This window comes from Hemiscyllium ocellatum, chromosome 30 (genome assembly GCF_020745735.1).
Source record: "Hemiscyllium ocellatum isolate sHemOce1 chromosome 30, sHemOce1.pat.X.cur, whole genome shotgun sequence".
Lineage (NCBI taxonomy): Eukaryota > Metazoa > Chordata > Chondrichthyes > Orectolobiformes > Hemiscylliidae > Hemiscyllium > Hemiscyllium ocellatum.
Genome location: NC_083430.1, coordinates 43,645,671 through 43,665,915, shown reverse-complemented (window position 1 = coordinate 43,665,915; position 20,245 = coordinate 43,645,671). Strand labels below are relative to the sequence as shown.

Genomic DNA, 20,245 nt, shown 5'->3' with positions numbered 1-20,245 from the left:
GTTCTTTTCAGGCAGCAATCCAGGTAATCGCTCTCATCTGGTACCACTAATCTTCCCTTTTATTCATTCACGGGTTGTGAATATCGTTAGCTTGGCCAGCATTTATTGCCTATCCCTCAACCGGATTGCTGGAGTCACATGTAGGCCAGGCTAGGTTAGGATAATAGTTTTTCTTTCAATGTCAGTGTTGCTACTAATATGCTTTGCTTGTAAGTATTCAACTTAGCCAGAAGGGTGTTTCCTGGTGGTGCAAATGTTTCCTTCCCTCAAGGACATTAGTGAAGCAGATGGGTTTTGCTGACAATTCACAATGTTTTCATCATCATCATTATACTCTTAATTCTGGATTTTTAAAAATTGAATTCAAATTTCACCATCTGCTATTTATCACAAGGAACAGAAACAGGGGTAGGCCAGTCGCCTTCCAATAAGTTCATGGCTGATCTGACACTCCTCATGTCCACTTTCCTGCCTTTTTCCCATGATGCTTGATGCCCCGACTGATCAAGCATCCATTAATCACTGTCTTAAATATACACTCGGACTCTGCCCCACAGCTCTTTGTGGCAAGGTGTTCCAAAGACTCAACCTTCAGAGAAGGAATTTCTCCTCATCTCAGTCTTAAATTGGTGCCCCCTTTTTCTTAGACAATGCCCTCTGATCCTAGATTCTCCCAAGAGGTGAAACATCCTCTCAGTATTTAAGCTGTCAAGCCCCTTAATCTATTTCAATAAGATCTCCTTTCATTCTGCTAAACTCCAATGAGTCCCAACCTGTTTAACCTTTGTTCATAAGCCAATCCCTCCATAACCTTCTCTGAACTGCCTCCAATGAAATGTTATCTTTCCTTAAATAAGGGGACCAAAACTGCTCATAGTGTCCAGAAATTGTCTGATCAGCACCTTGCACATTTAAATATTTGTGAGGAAGATCTTTTAACTGTTTGAATGGTGGTTGATAAATTAAAAGCTTATAATAGAGCCACACCCTGTGCTTGCATATGCAGCTTCTAGCGTCAGATCTTGGCTACATTTTCTAAAGCACAGAATACAACTGTAACATCTCTCATGCCAAGATTAGAGTGATGCTGGTAAAGCATAGCAGGTCAGGCAGCATCCGAGGAACAGGAGAAGAATCGATATTTTGGGCATTAGCCCTTCATCAGGAATCAGCTCTTGCGCCACCCAGTTTCAATCAGCTAGCTCAGGATCAAAGTGTTAACTGCATAAATTAAAGGCATAGAATTGTGAGCACACTTCTTGACAAGAGGATAGTGAATGGGGTAAGGAGCTAACTAAACTCTTGTAATGCCTCCCCCAAATAAATCAAAACTGAGGAAAGAACGATTTCCAGTCTCGCTCTCCAAGTGGCTGTTTGAAGTATCCATCTTGAAAGTCATCTTGGTTTGTATGATTTGCAGTGGCTTCCAAATAGTTTGTATTCCAATTACTGCATTATGATGGTGCAGTGGCAGTGTCCTTATCTCTGAGATGGAAATTCTGGATTCAAGTCCCACCTGATGGCCATGGAAGGCACATTATAATGTGACCAAACAGGTTAATTATCAAGATGTGTATCCTACCAATACACCTATGGTGGTTGAAGTGGGAGAGTATCCTGGTCAGCCAGACTGTGTGGGAACTGCAGCATTAACAACTGTCCCACAGTAAACAACCCAATTGTAGGTTTTTGCTAAGAGCAAGCATCATCTACATTCTGAGGGACTGTGGCACATCTGTTCTAATTACAAAGTCACTTCTCTGCACATCTGTACTGGAGCATTCCTAGCTTCAATGATGGTTTGATTTTGTTAATGGACATCTATTTCATACACAACTCCTTTCAATTACTTCTTTTGAAAATACTATAACTTCAGAGAAATCTCTAAAACAAAATAAGGGTAAAATTATTACATCTGAACCAAATACTGAACTGTCAATTAGGCATGAACTACTTGATAGGCAGAACTTATAATATTCTTACCGGCAAAATCTTGTCCACCTTGAATTCAATGTTGCACTTGCAATCCTTGGTATCATTCTTGGTACAATGGTGGCATGAACTATTTGGGCTTCTGCCTGTATATTCAAGCTGGTAAAAAAAGAATCTGATGTAAAACAAATACTCAGAGCACATGCAAACAATCCATCCAAATTGTGGCTAGCTGTTTGATAATGCAGAATGAAGGGTTTGTGTCAAAAACATCTACTTGGTTTTCTACAGAAAGAGAGTCCAGCTTTAGTTTTCTCGCCCATTGTAGATATGAAAGAACGTTTCTATAATCCCTGTACTGTATTCATGTGAGTTATCACATTTGTAGTCTCTCTAACCCAGCAGCTTTGAGAGAAATCATCTGGACCTGTTTGTGCTCCTTCAGCCAAAGATTTTATGAAATGGTAACTCAAATATTGTTCCATTTTCAGCACCAAGTACTTGTATTGAGATCCCAATCTAAGTGCAACAACCTATATTTGCATAGTGACTTAATGTAAAATACCATTGTGTTGATCGTCAAACAGACTGTAAAATGAACTTCTCAATTGAAGGGAATAGATGCCTCCTACCAACTTTATCCTGGCCCCTCAGTTTTGCACACAATTAAATCTTCTCTCAGCCTTTTCTATTCCAAAGACAACACCAGTCTCTTCAATCTTCCTTCATGAATAATATTCTTCATTCCTGCCAAAACCCTCAATTTTCTCTGCAACCTCTTTAATGTGAAAACATTCTGCAATATTAGTAATAACTGTACGTACACCAGCCATGGCCTAATTAATGTTTAATACAGCTCCAGGAGAAACATCCAACTCTTAGATTCACTGCTTCAGCTGATACATGTACATTGCTGTATGCCTTTTACCACTATACTGTACTGTGATGCTACTTTCTCTGGCGTGCATTCCAAGACCCTCTATTCTCAATATCCAAGTATTTATTGTGTATTCCCTTGCCTCACTGACTTTCTCAAAAATGTATTGCTCACACTTTATAGAACAGAATTTCATTTGTCATTTTCTTGTCCAACCAATCAATCCAGATTGAGCTAGCTCTTCCTGCAGACTACAGTTTTCTTCCTCTATCAAACACACAACCTTTCAAATCATCTTTAAAAAGGTATTCATCATTTCCTCTACTGTCCAGTCTAAATTGTTGATAAGATACCAAGAAAAGCAATATAGGCCCCAGGTCTCTTTGGGCCTTCACTAGATTATCACCATTTCAAATGTAACCTGTCTAGCCTTATAGTTCCAAAGTGGATGAACAACACATGTTGAAATCAAATTTGCCAGAGTTTTACACACTCACTTAAATCAGTATCTTTAATTTTATGCTTTCAACAATTGTTTACAATATTGACTATATTCACTTAAATTGATAAATTTACAAAGTAGCTTTTTATCCCAGCACTTCAGTCACTAATCAATTACAGTGACTTGTAGAACCCCTAAAATGGATTTTAATGAGAGTTCACTAGTTACATTTCAACCATAGCGCACATTATCCCTGCTTTCTGTCACCTGCTCTTTGCTAAAATTAATCATAACTTCAGAGGTCTTAACTTTAGCTTAAAGTCTTTTATGGAGTGCCTCCATGAAGTCTGACTAAACAACATCCAATGGCATTCTCAATCACCTTTACAAAAGGTAAATCAGGTCAGTCAGAAATGGCATATCTTCTAAAAACTATCATTGATTAACTGAAAAGTTTTAAAACACTCACATACCCGCTCCGTTAAACATTCACTCCCATCCCCCCATCACAGTTGTGCACTGGCAGCAATGTACATGATCCATGGCAGGACTTCCCAAACTGGGTCACAACCCTAGTGGGTTGCCAGCTGTCTTGGGGTTGCAACTTCCGTGACAGGAATGGCACCAACCAAATGCTTACAGCTGTGTGCCCTCTTTAAATCCGTACATGTTTTTAATAGTGGGTGTGGCCTAATCTGCTGATCCTGTGAAAAAGTAGGTGCTTTCTATTGAAAATCTTCATGAATTCCACTGTCACAGGTCCCTCACCAAGCACCCCACCCCTTTCAAACGCTACAAGTCTGGAGTACAGCAATTTTCAAACACAGAAGGGGTGTCACAATGGGGAAAGAAGTTTGGGAAGTGTGTGATCCACAAAACGCACTGCAGCAATTCACCCAGGCTCCTTTGATAGAAGTCACCAACTTGGAAGATCCTAACATCTGGAAGAGCAAAACTAGCAGGCGCTTGAGATCACCAACATCTGCAGGTTCCTCTCCAAGCCACACATTATCCTAACTTGTGAGCTATATTGTTGTTCGTAGCACAAAATCCAGATCTACCTTCCTAATAGCACTCTCAATGTCTCTCTATCACAAGGACTGCAGAAGTTCAACCCAGCACCTCATCACTTTATCAAATATAGTTTACGATTACATTAACACAGTCTGGTAAATTTCTGAAAACAAATGTTAAATTAACTGGTTTGTAATTCTCTGGTGTTTTCATCTCATCACTCTTAAAATGGCAATAGTCACATATGCTATTATTCAATCCCAAATTAAATTCTGAACCAACCTCCAAAGACTTTGCAGATGCTTTAACTAAAATCTTTCAATGTTGTCATTTACAATCCTGGGATGGAGTCTGGTCCATCTTGTGTGATTATTATCTTTTGGCTATTGCCGTATGCAGAGTACTGATCATACTGAACCAACGTGTACTTGAAAAGCTCAGAACATAGGTGTGACATGTGATTCCATGTTTGGAGAGCACTCGTCAAACAATCCCAAGTGTACCGTAAATTACACTAACAACTCAGTCAGGTGTGCAATGTGTCTCAGTTACACTGAATAGAAAAGTTATATATTTATAGACCAGCTCTTAGCAGATAAAAGCAACATGCACAGGCATTGTGCTTTTTTTGAACTAAACAAAAATCTTGGGGTAAAATTCTCTATGGAAATGTCTTAAGTGATCTTAGTTGACTTGCCAACAAATCCCATTAAAGTGTAAACTTTTCCCACTAAGTATAAACTTGTTCCTCCTTTCGCATTCTTGTGTCTGGTCTGGAGAGTGTGAAATAAAAAGCTTTCAGAGCAGTCTTCTGTTTTAAAACAATAATCAAGGTCTACACCACCAACAAATCGCAGATCATGAATTTCATGACTTCGGTTAATTTTAGTGAGCTCCTCTCCCCAATTTGACTTTCATTTCTTGAAATTTCCAGCATGCTCACTTCTTCCTGTACTATAAATACTGGCACAAAAATAATTCTTTAGGCACATCCACTGACAATACCATTTACCAGTTCCATGAAGGCCCACACTGCTTCAGACAATTCTTTTTATCCAAATTTGATGTTGATTATGATACTACATACAAACTTCATTTCATGTGCATTTTGTAGCTCTTGCCCGCTATTTTGTTACCCTCAAAGGGTTTTTTGAACGCTGTCTTTGCCAGGTTTGCACTGCTTTTACAGTTGTTTTTTTTTAAATTGTTGTATTACCTCTTTATTAGCCTATGGAATTCTTGTCAAGTTAAATTTTTGCCTGCAGGGTATAGAGACTGCTTGTAATATGACATTAAATTTTTTTGACCATTACCAACTGATCTTCTTGGAGACTGGATTGGCTGAATGGCAGGAAGCAAAGGGTGATGTGACTGGAAGCCTGTGTCTAGTAAGGTTTTGCAAGGAGCAATCTTGGGGCTCTTGTTGTTTGTTGTGTTACAACACTGTGTAAACCCCTCTGCTAATTTAAAACCAGCAACACAGAAAAGATTTATCCTGTGCAGTAAGCTGAAAAAATTTGATAGGCCAAGAACTAGTTAAAGTACAAATTAACAACTTTATTTCTTGAAGTATAACAGAGAATAATTAACTAACAACTATTTACAATTCCTTCCTCTAACCTATCTTTTACTTTCCCCTCTACAATGTTAGTCCAATAAAACCCCCCGATTAAGATTTACAAAACAAAACTTCTTATCTCAAAGCCAGCCCGCTTTCAGTCTTCTCTGAATTCCTGTCTTCTTTTCTTCTTCTTGTGGATTCTGCTTGAGGTTGCTGATCAACAAAGGGACCTTTTCAGATAACTATTTATCGGGCAGTGTTTTTACATGCTAGTGGCTTGGCAGATCTCCTCAACTGCTCAATTTTCTCTGGTCTTATACCCCCAAAGCATCAGATTGTGAATATACTAAATTCAAACTTGATTGGAGTTTGGTATTTTTTGGGGTATGACTTAAACTGATTGGCCAAATTCGAATTGGTTTTGTTGTTTTCAGGCAACCAGCTAATCAAGTTGTTCGACAAAATGTTACACTATATTTTTTTTCCCAGAGTACTTGGTTCTGTCAGGTAGTTTGCTGTTTATAAACGCTTAAAGATATAGTACACCCACATCTCCATAATACCTCCCCCCTTAAGAAAAATAATGAACCATCATAGTGAAAAGATGGCTTCATTTTTTTCTGTACTTTTAAAATACATTATCCTAACAAGATGATAACTTCTTCTCGTATACCTGCATATATAACATTAAATAACGACAAATCTCACCTAAACTCTTCGGTTAAATCCGCAGTAATGCATCTGCAATTACATTCTTCCGACCCACAACATATATTACAGACTTTTAATTTAAAAATCATATAAAACTCCAATGAAATAGTCTCATGTTCTTGTTTTTAAAGCGTTCTAAGAAAGTAAGTGAATTGTGATCAGCGTACACAGCCGTCTAGGACATGTTCCTGACATACATATTAAAATGTAGTAAGGCCAGTACCAGACTAAATAGTTCTTTTTTGATTGTGGAGCATTTCCTCTGGTTAATGTTGATCTTCTTCAAAAAGTAACCAACTGGCAGTTTAATCCCATCCTCATCTTCCTGTAGGAGTACAGCTCCAACTCCTATGTCACTAGCATCGATGGTGACTTCAAATGGTTTGGTGTAGCTAAAGCTGGTTTGGTGGTTAATATGGCTTTCAAACAGTCGAATGGCTCTTGGCATGGTTCTGTCCACCAAAACATTGTGTTCTTCTTCAGCAAATCGGTAAACGGGACCACTACACTGCTGAAGTTTGGAACAAATTTCTGATAGAATCCATGGAGTCATAAGAATCGAAGAACCTCTTTCTTCAAGGTCGGTCATGGAAATTCCACGATGGCCTTCGTCTTTGAATTCCGTGGGGTCAACCTTCCATGACCGATGTTATGTCCCAAGAATGTCAGCTCGGCTTTCGCAAGTTCTGTTTTATTAAGTTTATCATCAGTTTTGTTTCTTGTAGTAGTTCAAAGAGCTTTGCCAACTGTACAATGTGATCTTTCAAAGACTTACTAAAGATCACTACATTGTCCAAAGAGACTGCACAGTTGGTGAACCCAGCCACAACTCTGTTCATGAGTCTTTGGAATGTGGTGGGTGCATTCTTCATTTCAAAGGGCATCACTTTAAATTGATATAGCCCATTTGGGGTTACAAACACAGATATTTCTTTCGCCATCTCTGAATAAAGGTACCTGCCAGAAACCACGCATTAAGTCCAACTTGGTGGTGTAACTGGCTTGTCTGACTTTCTCGATATAGTCCTCCAATCTAAGAAATGGATAGTAGTCCGATTTCATAATGGCATTAACCTTCTGGTAATCCACGTCTTGAGTTCCGTCCATTTTGGGAACTAAGACGATCGGTGAACATCACTCGCTCTGGCTTGGTTTGACGACGTCCCCATTGAACATGGCCTCCACCTCCATCTGGACCAGTTTGGCTTTGAAAGGATTAAGCCAATAGGAGTGTTGTTTTATCAGAGCAATATTCCCTACGTCTACTTCATATACAACAGCATTAGTCCTCCCCATCTGATTCTTATATATGTCCTCATACTGCAGTAACAAGTCTTTCAACTGTGTTCTGTGCTCCAGAGACAGATAGCTTACTAACCTATCCAGAGGTGACTTCCTACAGATAGGTTACGTGTTACCCATAACACTTCCTGTCTGTACGCTATCGGCAAGACAATCTGGTGTACTTCGGCCCATTTCTCATCTGCACTAACCTGCCGAGGTCTCTACTTTCTTCTCAGGGTTCCATCTTTCAGATAATAACCCTCCGGAATATTCTCTGCCTCCTTTTCAGAGTACGCATCCACATATATATCTTTTATTGTCCTGTCTTGTTGTTGCAAGTCTCTTAGTCTTTCAGGACTAAACACTTCTGTCTGACCCTCTGCCTGTTCAGTTTTTTCCTGCACATTACATCAAACAGAGTGTCCGCTAACTGAACCTCAACTCCTTCATCTTTAACTTTTCACTTTGTGTTGTGACTTATGATAGTGGGATCTGGTTACCACACAGTCTGGGAAAATACCAGGATATTTCTGTTTTAACTTCAGTTTCTTGGTCTTTTCCACAACAAGGGGTGTCACTCCCATCTTGGATCCTGCCAAATCATTCCCAAGAATAAACAGAATTCCTGAAACTGACACTCTGTCAATCAATCCCACTGTAACTTCCCCAGTCTTAAGTTGGCACTTCAACCTGATCTTACATAATGGAACGCTAAATTTCTGTCTATCTATCCCACAAATTGCCATACTTCCAGATAACAAATCAGAAAGAGTGCACATTTGCTCATCCCTTACTATCAGTGACTGGTTAGATCCTGTCTCTCTCAAAATTATAACTTCTTGTCCTTCTCTCCCTGTTCTTTCTGAGTAAAGTTTACCCACAGAGGTGAATTCTTTGTAGGGATCAGGTATTAACTCCATAACCAGCCCCTGCCTAGGCTGTGCACTCTGCTGTAGTTCCTTGGCTCTTCTTTACTACCTACACTAATGCCATTGGGTTAGCTTCTTTTACCACATCTTTTCCCACTGTGCCTTTCTTTAATGACCAGCACTGTGACTTATGTGCTCCACTTTAACACATTGGAAACACCCGAGGCCTTTCACCTCCTTTCCACCCTCTTTTTTATCCTTTGGTAACTTCTTACTAGTGCTCTCTACTTTTGGTTTCATAGTGTAGGATCTCCCCCTCTCCCAACTTCTATCTCTCAGAGGATCAAATTCTGACCGGAACCTTGTCTTACACACCAACGTGCACTAATTTGCTAATTCTGCTGACCTTCTCACTTCCTGAACTTTCTGTTCCTCTATGTGCATTCTTCCCATTTCTGGAAGTAAGCTTTTAAACTCCTCCAGCAGAATAATTTCTCTTAGAGCCTCAAAAAGGTCTTATCTATTTTCAAAGCATGCATCCATCAATCAAAATGATGATATTTACTTCTTTCAAACTCAATGTAAGTCTTACCTGGTTCCTTCTTGTTGTTTCTGAACTGCTATCTATATGCTCCTGGTACCAATTAGTAAGCATTAAAAATAGCCTGTTTAACCTCTACATAATCTCTTGACACATCATCTGACAGTATGGCAAATACCTCACCAGCTCTGCCTACCAGTTTAGTCTGAACTAGCATTACCCATAAATCTCTGGACCACTCCACCTGCCTAACCAATTTTTCCAAATGAAATAAAGAAGGCTTCAACATCTTTCTCATCAAAATGTGGCAGGGATTTTGCATAATTGTACATATCACTACCTTCTCTTTTAATCTCCATTCTGTTAACTTGACTTTGCTGACTACGTCGCAATTTCTCAAATTCAAATTCTCTCTCTTTTTGCTCAGCTAAGAACAGCCCCCGCCTCCTCTTTCTCTATTTTCGAACTCCATTCTCCTGAATTGTAATTTTCTACCTCTACTGCACTTGTCTGTTTCTCTGACACACTGAAGTGTTTGAGCAATTCCCTGACAATTTCATCTTTTCTTTTGTCCTTGGTTAAACCCAAATCTAACTTACTTGCTAATTCTAAAAGTATGGCCTTTTCCTTTCCTTCTAAACTTTCTTGGCAAATTTGAGAAACATCTTCAAATCCCAGAATCTCTTCAGCAATTTTAAGAGCCATTTCTCTCACTTTTAATTTAATTAACCACAAGTCACCGAAATTAAACAAATTGTTTCACCTACGTTTTATTTAAAGATTGAAGACACTAACCTGCAAGTGTTCAAATGTGCTGGGATTTTCATACCCCCAAATCTATTCAAATCTGTCTAAACCAGTTCAAATCTCAACCATGATCCCCCAGTCTGTTATGATGCAGGGTAAACCCCTCTGCTAATTTAAAACCAGCAACACAGAAAAGATTTATCCTGTGCAGTAATTTATGAAAATTTGAGAGGCTAAGAACTAGTTAAAATACAAATTAACAACTGTATTTCTTAAAATATAAGAGAATAATTAACTAACAACTATTTACATTTCTTTCCTCTAACCTATCTTTTACTTTACCTTCTACAATACTAGTCCGATAATCAGTGGGAGGGGGGGATTTAAGATTTACAAAACAAAACTTATCTCAAAACCATCCAGCTTTCAGTTTTCTGAATTCCTGTCGACTTTTCTTCTTCTTGTGGGTTCTGCTTCAGAGGTTACTGATCGATAAAGGTACCTTTTCAGAGAGCTATTTTTTGGGTAGTCTTTTCACATGCTGGTTGCTTGGCAGTTCTCCTCTCAACTGTTTAATTTTCCCCAGTCTTATGCCCCCAAAGCATCGGAATGTGTCATTAACATTTCAGATTGTGAATATACTAAATTTAAACTGGATGGGAGTTTGGTATTTTTCGGGGTATGACTTAAACCAGTTGGCCTAATTCGAATCTGTTTTGGCATTTCCAGGCAACCAGCTAATCAAATTGTTCAATGAAATGTTACATGATATCTCTTTTCAGAACACTTGGTTCTGCCAGATAGTTCTGTTGCTTTTAACTCTCTTAAGGTACAGTACATCCACATCTTCATAACAGTTGTACATGTGAATGACTTAGACTTGAATGCAAGAATTAGATCAGAAAGTCAGTGAAAATTGATGAAGTGGTAAATAATGAGCAGAACAGCCTTAGATTACAGGAGGATATAGCTGGGCTGGTCAAGTGGACTGATTAGTGCAAAATAGAATTTAATCTGGAGAAGCGCAAGGTGATGCACTTAAACAGGACAGGGAATGTGTGATGAACAGTCCCACCCTGGGAGGCACCAAGGATCTGAGAGCCTTGGAGTACAAGTGGCAGGACAGGTAAAGTAGTTCTGAAGGCAAATGGGATATTTGCATTAATTTGTTGAGTCATAGAGTTTGAGAGGGGGCAGGTTATGTTGGAAGTGTAAAAAACGCTAGTTAGGTCACAGCAAAAGTATTGAATGTAATTCTGGATTCACATTATAGGTAGGATGTGATTATACTGGTACAGAGGTGATTTACCAAGATATTGCCTGGGCTGGAGAGTTTTAGCTGTAAAGAGTAATTGGATAGACTGAGTCGTTTTCCTTACAGCAGAGGAGACTGCAGGAGTGGGGGCGCAGGGGTGGGGTATAACTGCAATGTACAAAATTATGATGGGTGCAGACAGGCTAGACAGGAGAAACATTTCCCCTTTGTGGACCATGGCATAGTTTTAATGTAAAGAGCAGGAGATTTATAGCAGATGAGAGGATAATTTTATTGGGAATCTGGAACTCAATGCACGTAAAGTGTGTTAGAGGTACAAAGCCTCATAAGATGCAAATTTTTAGATGTACATGAGCCAAGTGCAGGAAAATGGGATTAGCATAGTTCGGTGGCTATTTCTGACTGGATCAGGGTCAATGGGCCAAAGGGCCTTGTTCTGTGCTGTAGACCTCTGTGACCCAGTCAACTTGCACATTAAAATTTTTTCCAAATTTACAACGGGCAGTCCTTTACTCTTTGCATTGAAGTTATCCTTGCCTATATATACACATCATGTGCCACTGTTTTGCATTCCTCCCATCTAGCCATGTCAACAGAAACAACTTGCTTTAGTTTATCATCCTGAAAAGTAGCACAGGTTAAAACTGACAACAGACCAAATATGATTTGGATGGGAATAAAGAAGGCATGCTTAGTAAGATTACAGATGATACCAAAGATAGGTAGTGTAGTGGACAGTGAAGAAGGTTGAAAAATGTGTTGCTGGAAAAGCGCAGCAGGTCAGGCAGCATCCAAAGAGCAGGAGAATCGACGTTTCGGGCATAAGCCCTTCTTCAGGAATGAGGAGGGTGTGCCAAGCAGGCTAAGATAAAAGGCGTGGAGGAGGGACTTGCGGGAGGGGCATTGGGAATGTGATAGATGGAAGGAGGTTAAGGTGAGGGTGATAGGCCGGAGAGGGGTTGGGGGCGGAGAGGTCAGGAAGAAGATTGCAGGTCAAGAGGGCGTTGCTGAGTCCAAGTGTTGGGACTGAGAAAAGGTGGGGGGAGGGGAGGAAAGAGGGGAAATGAGGAAGCTGGAGAAATCTGCATTCATCCCTTGTGGTTGGAGGGTTCCTAAGCGGAAGATGAGGCGCTCTTCCTCCAGGCGTCATGTTGCCATGGTCTGGCGATGGAGGAGGCCAAGGACTTGCATGTCCTTGGCGGAGTGGGAGGGGGAGTTAAAGTGTTCAGCCATGGGGCGGTTGGGTTGGTTGGTGCGGGTGTCCCAGAGGTGTTCTCTGAAACATTCTGCAAGTAGGCGGCCTGTCTCCCCAGTGTAGAGGAGGCCACATCGGGTGCAGCGGATGCAGTAAATGATGTGTGTGGAGGTGCAGGTGAATTTGTGACGGATATGGAAGGATCCCTTGGGGCTTTGGAGGGAAGTGAGGGGGGAGGTGTGGGCGCAAGTTTTGCATTTCTTGCGGTTGCAGGGGAAGGTGCTGGGAGTGGAAGTTGGGTTGGTGGGATGTGGACCCGACAAGGGATTCGCGGAGGGAATTGTCTTTCCTTGTGGCTGGCCTCTTACCCGCCCTCAATCTCTTCATAGTCAACTGCTGCCGTGACACTGACCGCCTCAACCTGTCCACCCCTCTCACCCACTCCAACCTCTCACCCTCGGAACGTGCAGCCCTCCACTCCCTCCGCTCCAACCCCAACCTCATCATCAAACCGGCAGACAAGGGAGGCGCGGTGGTAGTTTGGTGCACCGATCTTTACATTGCTGAGGCTAAACGCCAGCTCACAGACACCTCCTCCTACTGCCCCCTTGACCATGACCCCACCTCCCACCACCAAACCATCATCTCCCAGACCATCGATAATCTCATCACCTCAGGGGATCTCCCATCCACCGCCTCCAACCTCATAGTCCCATAACCCCGCACCGCCTGTTTCTACCTCCTGCCTAAAATCCACAAACCTGACTGCCCCGGCTGACCCATTATCTCAGCCTGCTCCTGCCCCACCGAACTCATCCCTGCATACCTTGACATGGTCCTGTCCCCCTTAGTCCAAGAACTCCCCACCTACATTCGGGACACCACCCATGCCCTCCACCTCCTCCATGATTTTCGCTTCCTTGGCCCCCAATGCCTTGTCTTCACCAGGGACATCCAGTCCCTATACACCTCCATCCTCCATTATGAAGGCCTCAACGCCCTCCCCTTCTTCCTTTCCCACCAAACCAACCAGTACCCTTCCACTGACACCCTCCTTCGACTGACTGAACTGGTCCTCACTCTGAACAACTTCTCTTTCCAATCCTCCAACTTCCTCCAAACCAAAGGAGTAGCCATGGGCACCCGCATGGGCCCCAGCTATGCCTGCCTCTTCGTCGGATATGTGGAACAGTCCATCCTCCGCAGCTACATTGGCACTACCCTCCACCTTTTCCTCCGCTACATCGATGACTGTATCGGAGCTACCTCGTGCTCCCACGAGGAGGTTGAACAGTTCATCCACTTAGTACTAACACTTTCCACCCCGACCTCAAATTGACCTGGACCATCTCAGACTCCTCCCTCCCCTTCCTATACCTCTCCATTTCTATCTCGGATGACCGACTCAACACAGACATTTATTATAAACCGACTGACTCCCACAGCTACCTAGATTACACCTCCTCCTATCCTGCCCCCTGTAAAAACGCCATCCCATATTCCCAATTCCTTCACCTCCACCGCATTTGCTACCAGGAGGACCAATTCCAATACCGTACAGCCCAGATGGCCTCCTTCTTCAAAGACCGTAATTTCCCCTCAGACGTGGTTGATGATGCTCTCCACCCTATCTCCTCCACTTCCCGCTCCTCCGCCCTTGAACCCCGTCAATCCAATTGCCCCAGGACAGAACCCCACTGGTCCTCACCTACCACCCCACCAACCTCCAGATACATCGTATCATCCTTCATCATTTCTGCCACCTCCACACAGACCCCACCACCAAGGATATATTTCCCTCCCCTCCCCTATCAGCGTTCCGGAAAGACCACTCCCTCCACTCCCCACCAACCCAACCTCCACTCCCAGCACCTTCCCATGCAACCACAAGAAATGCAAAACTTGCGCCCACACCTCCCCCCTCACTTCCCTCCAAGGCCCCAAGGGATCCTTCCATATCTGCCAAAAATTCACCTGCACCTCCACACACATCATTTACTGCATCCGCTGCGGCCTCCTCTACATTGGGGAGACAGGCCGCCTACTTGTGGAACATTTCAGAGAACACCTCTGGGACACCTGGACCAACCAACCCAACCGCCCTGTGGCTGAATACTTTCACTCCCTCCCACTCCGCCAAGCACACGCAGGTCCTTGGCCTCCTCCATCGCCAGACCATGGCAACATGACGCCTGGAGGAAGAGCGCCTCATCTTCCACCTAGGAACCCTCCAACCACAAGGAATGAATGCAGATTTCTCCAGCATCCTCATTTCCCCTCCCCCCACCTTTTCTCAGTCCCAACCCTCGGACTCAGCAACGCCTTCTTGACCTGCAATCTTCTTCCCGACCTCTCTGCCCCCAACCCCTCTCCAGCCCATCACCCTCACCTTAACCTCCTTCCACCTATCGCATTCCCAACGTTCCTACCCCAAGTCCCTCCTCCCTACCTTTTATCTTAGCCTGCTTGGCACACCCTCCTCATTCCTGAAGAAGGGCTTATGCTCGAAATATCGATTCTCCTGCTCCTTGGATGCTGCCTGACCTGCTGTGCTTTTCTAGCAACACATTTTTCAGCTCTGATCTCCAGCATCTGCAGTCCTCACTTGCTCCTAGTGAAGAAGGTTGTCCAAGATTACAAAGAGATCTTGATCAATGGGTTAATGGGCTGTGGAGTGGTAGATGGGGTTTAGTTTTGATAAATGTGAGGTATTACATATTGGTAAAATAAACAAGGGCAGGGCTTATACAGTTAATAGTAGGGCCCTAGGTAGTGTTGTAGAACAGAGAGACCTAGGGGTTCATGTATGTAATTATTTGAAGTTTGCATCACAGATAGACAGGGTGGTTGAGAAGGCATTTAGCAAGCTTGCCTTCATTGCTCAGACCTTTGAGTATAGGAGTTGTGACGTCATGTTGAGTTTGTACAGGATATTGGTGAGACTTCTTCTAGAGTGCTGGGTGTAGTTTGTTCGCCCTGTTATAGGAAGGATTTTATTAAACTGAAGAGGGTTCAGAAAAGACTTAGCAAGATGTTGCTAAGAATAGAGGGTTTGAGGTATAAAAATAGATTGATAAAACTGGGACATTTTTCACTGGAGAATAGGAAGTTGAGGCGTGACTTTCTAGAAGTTTATAAGATCATGAAGGGCATAGATAAGTTGCATACCAAGGGCCTTTTCCCTAAGATTAGGGAGTTCAAAAGTAGGGGCATATTTTCAAAGTGAGAGGAGAAAGATTTTAAAAAGGACATAAGGGGCAACGTTTTTGTTTTACACAGAGAGTAATTCATGTGTGGAATGAACTGTCAGAGGAAGTGATGGAATACAATTACAGTCACAAAATTTAAGAAACTTTTGGATAAGTTAATGAATAGGAACTGTTTGGAGGGATATGGGCCAAGCTCAGGCTATGGGACTAGTTTTGTTTGGGAACATGATCGGAATAGACTGGTTGGACCAAAGGGCCTGTTTCCATGCTGTATGACTCTGAAGATATTTGACAGGTGACGAAAACTTTGTCAAAGAGGTATATATTTAAGGAGACTGTTAAAAGGTAGAAAAAGAGATGGAAGGAAATGGAGAGGATCAAGTAAAGAATTCTGAAGCTTTGAACCCAGAAGCTGAAAATACAGACACCAATAGTGAGGTGAAGGACATGTACAAGACATTGGAATTGAAGGAACATTGTTCCAGGAGGGTGGTGGATTGGAGGAAGTTACAGAGTTGGGAATAAAGAAGCTGTGCATGAACCTGAACCCAACGATGATTTTTTAAAAAAACAATCTAAGGACTTGGTAAGCCAGGAGCCAAAGATTTCAGACCGGGCTGCTCCGGGGGCCCTTGGGAGAGGAATCCTGCGCGAATACGGGTTTTATTATATTGGATGTTTATACATTCCGAGCATGTAAGAGACTTAGGTATACACTCTGGTTAGTTATAGGTTAGATTAGTAGAAAGTTGAGTTTTTTTTTCCTTTCTTTTTTCGTTTCTTTTTTTTTCTTTTTTTGTTTTCTTTCTTTCTCTTTTCTTTGTTAAATTATGACTATTGTATATATGATTTAATTGTACATCAATGTTTGTATTTGAGAGTTTTGTTTATTTTTGTAAATTTGCAAAAATGTTAAATTTCAATAAAAATATCTACAAAAAAAAAGCCAGGAGCCAATGTGGTCAGTAAGAACAGCAGAATAGGAGAACAGGACCATCATGAAAATCTGAGTAGCAGAGCTTTTAGCAAAGTAGCCAATAATGTTTGACAGCTACAATGCATCCCATTAATCAAGTGCCCGAGTTCAATATTTCCTTCATTCACATTTTCCAAAAGACACTGGATAACAATCTGTAGTGGGAAGAGTAACTGATTTCTTTGTCAGAGTTGAGTGTGTGTTGCTGGAAAAGCACAGCAGGTCATGCAGCATCCTGATGAAGGGCTCCAGCCTGAAATGTTGATTTTCCTGCTTCTCAGATGCTGCCTGACCTACTGTGCTTTTCCAGCAACACACTCAACTCTGATCTCCAGCATCTGCAGACCTCACTCCCTCCTGATTTCTTTGTCACCCTCTACCCTCAGTATAGAAAGAGATATGAGACACCTACAATGCACCAGCTGCTGCCTTGTCTTAGACTTATTGACTTAATACAGACCAATGGTCAAATTAGAGAGGCATTTCTGCTCTGAGAGATTTACAGCAGCTTGACACAGAACTTACCCACAATGCCACAGGGAAAATCAGCTGAAGTTTTGTTTTGTAATAGATAAGAGTCAAATGAATCTTAAAATATCAGGTGAAGACAAACAAGTGAGGAGATACAAAATCTGTACAGACGGTCAGGTCAGACTGACTTACCAGCACTCCTTAAAAAATAAAAGGAGAATGACAATTTCTGTTGACACTATACAAACCTGTCATGTTATAAAGCCCCCAATCTAGAATGGAGCCAAATCAGTATATCATGCACGTTTTAGAATAAAAGTTTGTTTTTACTGCACAAATAGTACATGAATAATTAAACCTATGGTCTAGTTATAATTGAATATACATCAATGTACTTGTACTAGCTGCTTCCCAGTAAGCAATGCCACAGAAAGTTAGGATTATTGCAACAAATTGTTCCATCCCTCCCTTTGCTTATTCTCAGGGAACATCTAAACCATCTAAACCACTCTCGAGGTCAAGTATTGACCAATTCTTGGCATTGTTGGAAATTCTCTCCAAACTGTTGAGGATGTACACTTGCGATACTTTTGAACATTGTTTGCAATAACTGCCATCTCATAATGTGCTACATTTAGCCCCACAATACTGTTCTGTATTTGTGAAACCTTATTTACTGTCCTGTTTTGACACCATCACATTCTTAAACTGTTATGATCACTCTACCTTACTTAGTTTGTACAGTATTGGATTACTTGTTACTTTGGTCAGACCCTCAGCATGCGACTCTCATGCCTATCATGTTAATCCAGTGATTTGGTTTGTTTCCAACATCATATTTTTAAAATTTTTTGTGATTATCTCTCAGCCTCAATTAATAAGATTATCGGTCATCCTTCACTTGCTATTCTGTTTTTGACACTTTACTCACGCCGTCTGACACTTTTGATCACCTACAGAGACTTATTATACTGCCCATCAACACCCCACTCACACCATTTGAACGATCGATCTCTGTCTATCTAATAATTCTGTGCCTGTGGGCTTTTCTTCACTTCACCTGACAACAGAGCAGTGCTCTGAAAGCTTGTGATTTCAAATAAACCTGTTGGACTATAACCTGGTGTTGTGTGACTTCTGACCTTGTCCACCCCAGTCTAATATAAGCACCTCCATATCCCATCCCATATAAAGATAGACATCTGGAGTGCAAAGGTGCTCAAAATCTTTTAGGTAATGGAAATTTATTTGCAAAACTCACTCATCATCTGCTGGGAACAGCAAAATGATTTGTGGGTATCAGGGATTAAGAATTTAAAGGCAGCCTCATGGAAATAAGCACCTCAATAAAACAATTTGTACTCTTGGTTGCTTTTATTCATTCACGGGATGTGGGTGTCACTGTCTGGGCCAACACTTATTGCCCATCTCTAGTTGCCCTTGAGAAGGTGGTAGTGAGCTTGTTTTTGTTTGAAACATGAAAATAATTCTTTCAGTTAGGTACTCAAGTTTCTCTTTAAAACATAATTGGTCTCTACAGAGACTGTAACCAAATCCAAGAGGCAACATTAAGTCTACATTAAACGTCTAGAAATGACGAGTTATTGGAAACGCCTATCCAGAATTGGGGTCCATCCTGGAGAATGGATTTGCAGACTCCCTACCCCTGTCATCTCACAATGACGAAGCTTGGGGATTAAGGAAGCAAAGAGAGTTCAGTGTGGGGTCACATGCTCAGTACATGTACACCATGTGGCAACTGCTTAGAAGTTGGACAATAAGTCGGAGAGGACACATCAGGTCGCCTACACATTCCCAAAGGGGCTTTGAAGAAGGAAGACACAGGACTGTAGGAGGGAGAGCTGGGCGCTTTAACCACCAATTTCGCTCACCTCAATCTCGATGACATTGTTGGAGGTGAAGTAGAGCCCGAGGCCGATTGCAATGAATACCAAGCCCAGCAGGAAGAATGTGGGGAGGACATAGCCAGCCGATAGGAAGGGCTGCCAGGCCGGCAATCGTTGCTGCGTGAAGGCGGTGTTGTCAGGTTTGTTCTTCAACACAGCCTCGTCTCTCTGGCGGGACATCTCCAAAACTGTTTTCTAGGAACAAAAATAAAGCAAAAAAGTTAAACTTGAACATTGCCTTATTTGATTATTTTTGTTTTTGTTTGAAAATAAAATCCACTGGATGAGGGAACTTCCTGGTAACCCACCGAGCTGACAGACAGGAAACACACTCTCCTTCCGACTGTTCTCTGATCCCGTGTCTTCACCTTTATCAGGCAGGGACAGAGCACTCCACCCAGTTCCCTGGGCTGTCACTTGTCCAACCTGTCCTACAGCCCGGCTCGAAGATAATCATTGGCAGAGATTTGCTTTCACATTCACGATTATCATTTGTTGTTTTTAAAAGCGGCAAATTAATCCTTAAAATGCCACGCTACTTCTACCGCTGTTTGTAACTCATCTGCCCGCAATAAACGGAAATTCATTTGAGGTGTTGGGATTATCTTACATCAACTATAAACCTGTTAATTTCAAATCAGTTTTCCGCCCTATGACCAGGGAAACCTTTAAAGCTTTATATGTGAAATATCCACTGTTTTGCCGAATGCCAACATAATAATGGTATCAAAAACCGAAAGAACTGCGGATTTTGGAAATCTGAAACAAAACTGAAGTACTGAGGAAGGGCTACTGGCCCCGAAATGTTCACTCTGGTTTCTCTCCACAGACCTGCTGAAATTTACCAACAATTTCTGGTTTTGTTTTTAGTATTAATGACATATTTTGTCTTTTGAACATTCAATGAAGCCAAACCAAAAAGATGTCATGAAAATGGGAAACCCCAATCCTGGTGAACAGGTTTAGCACTTCACCGATTAACTATGGTTGTGTTTATCAGTTTGACATCAGGGATAAAATATTTATTCTGAGGCTGTTCTTGCTTTTTTTTGAGGGCTACTTTTGCTTTTCAGGGTTTACTCTTCTCCCATTCCCGTTACCTCCTTCATTAGGTGATGCAGTCACCCAGTAACAACATTTGTTGTGTTGACATGGGGAGCACTGGACTCACATAGAAGCAGAATTAGAAGGATTTGTTAGTTATTAATAACTTTCCATTTAATCTAAAACACA

General features: G+C 41.7%; 1 protein-coding gene across 1 annotated transcript in view; it reads right to left on the bottom strand.

The window, feature by feature from the left end:
* The window catches only part of tmem30b (transmembrane protein 30B), a 34,654-nt gene extending 15,248 nt beyond the window's left edge, over positions 1-19,406 (bottom strand). The window contains exons 1-3 of the mRNA XM_060847480.1: positions 19,321-19,406; positions 18,998-19,207; positions 1,984-2,091 (exon numbers count right to left, since the gene is read on the bottom strand). Of these exons, the coding sequence (XP_060703463.1) occupies positions 1,984-2,091; positions 18,998-19,192 (303 nt within the window). The 5' untranslated portion in view covers positions 19,193-19,207; positions 19,321-19,406. The remainder of the gene's footprint in view (positions 1-1,983; positions 2,092-18,997; positions 19,208-19,320) is intronic.
* Positions 19,407-20,245: the final 839 nt, after the last annotated feature.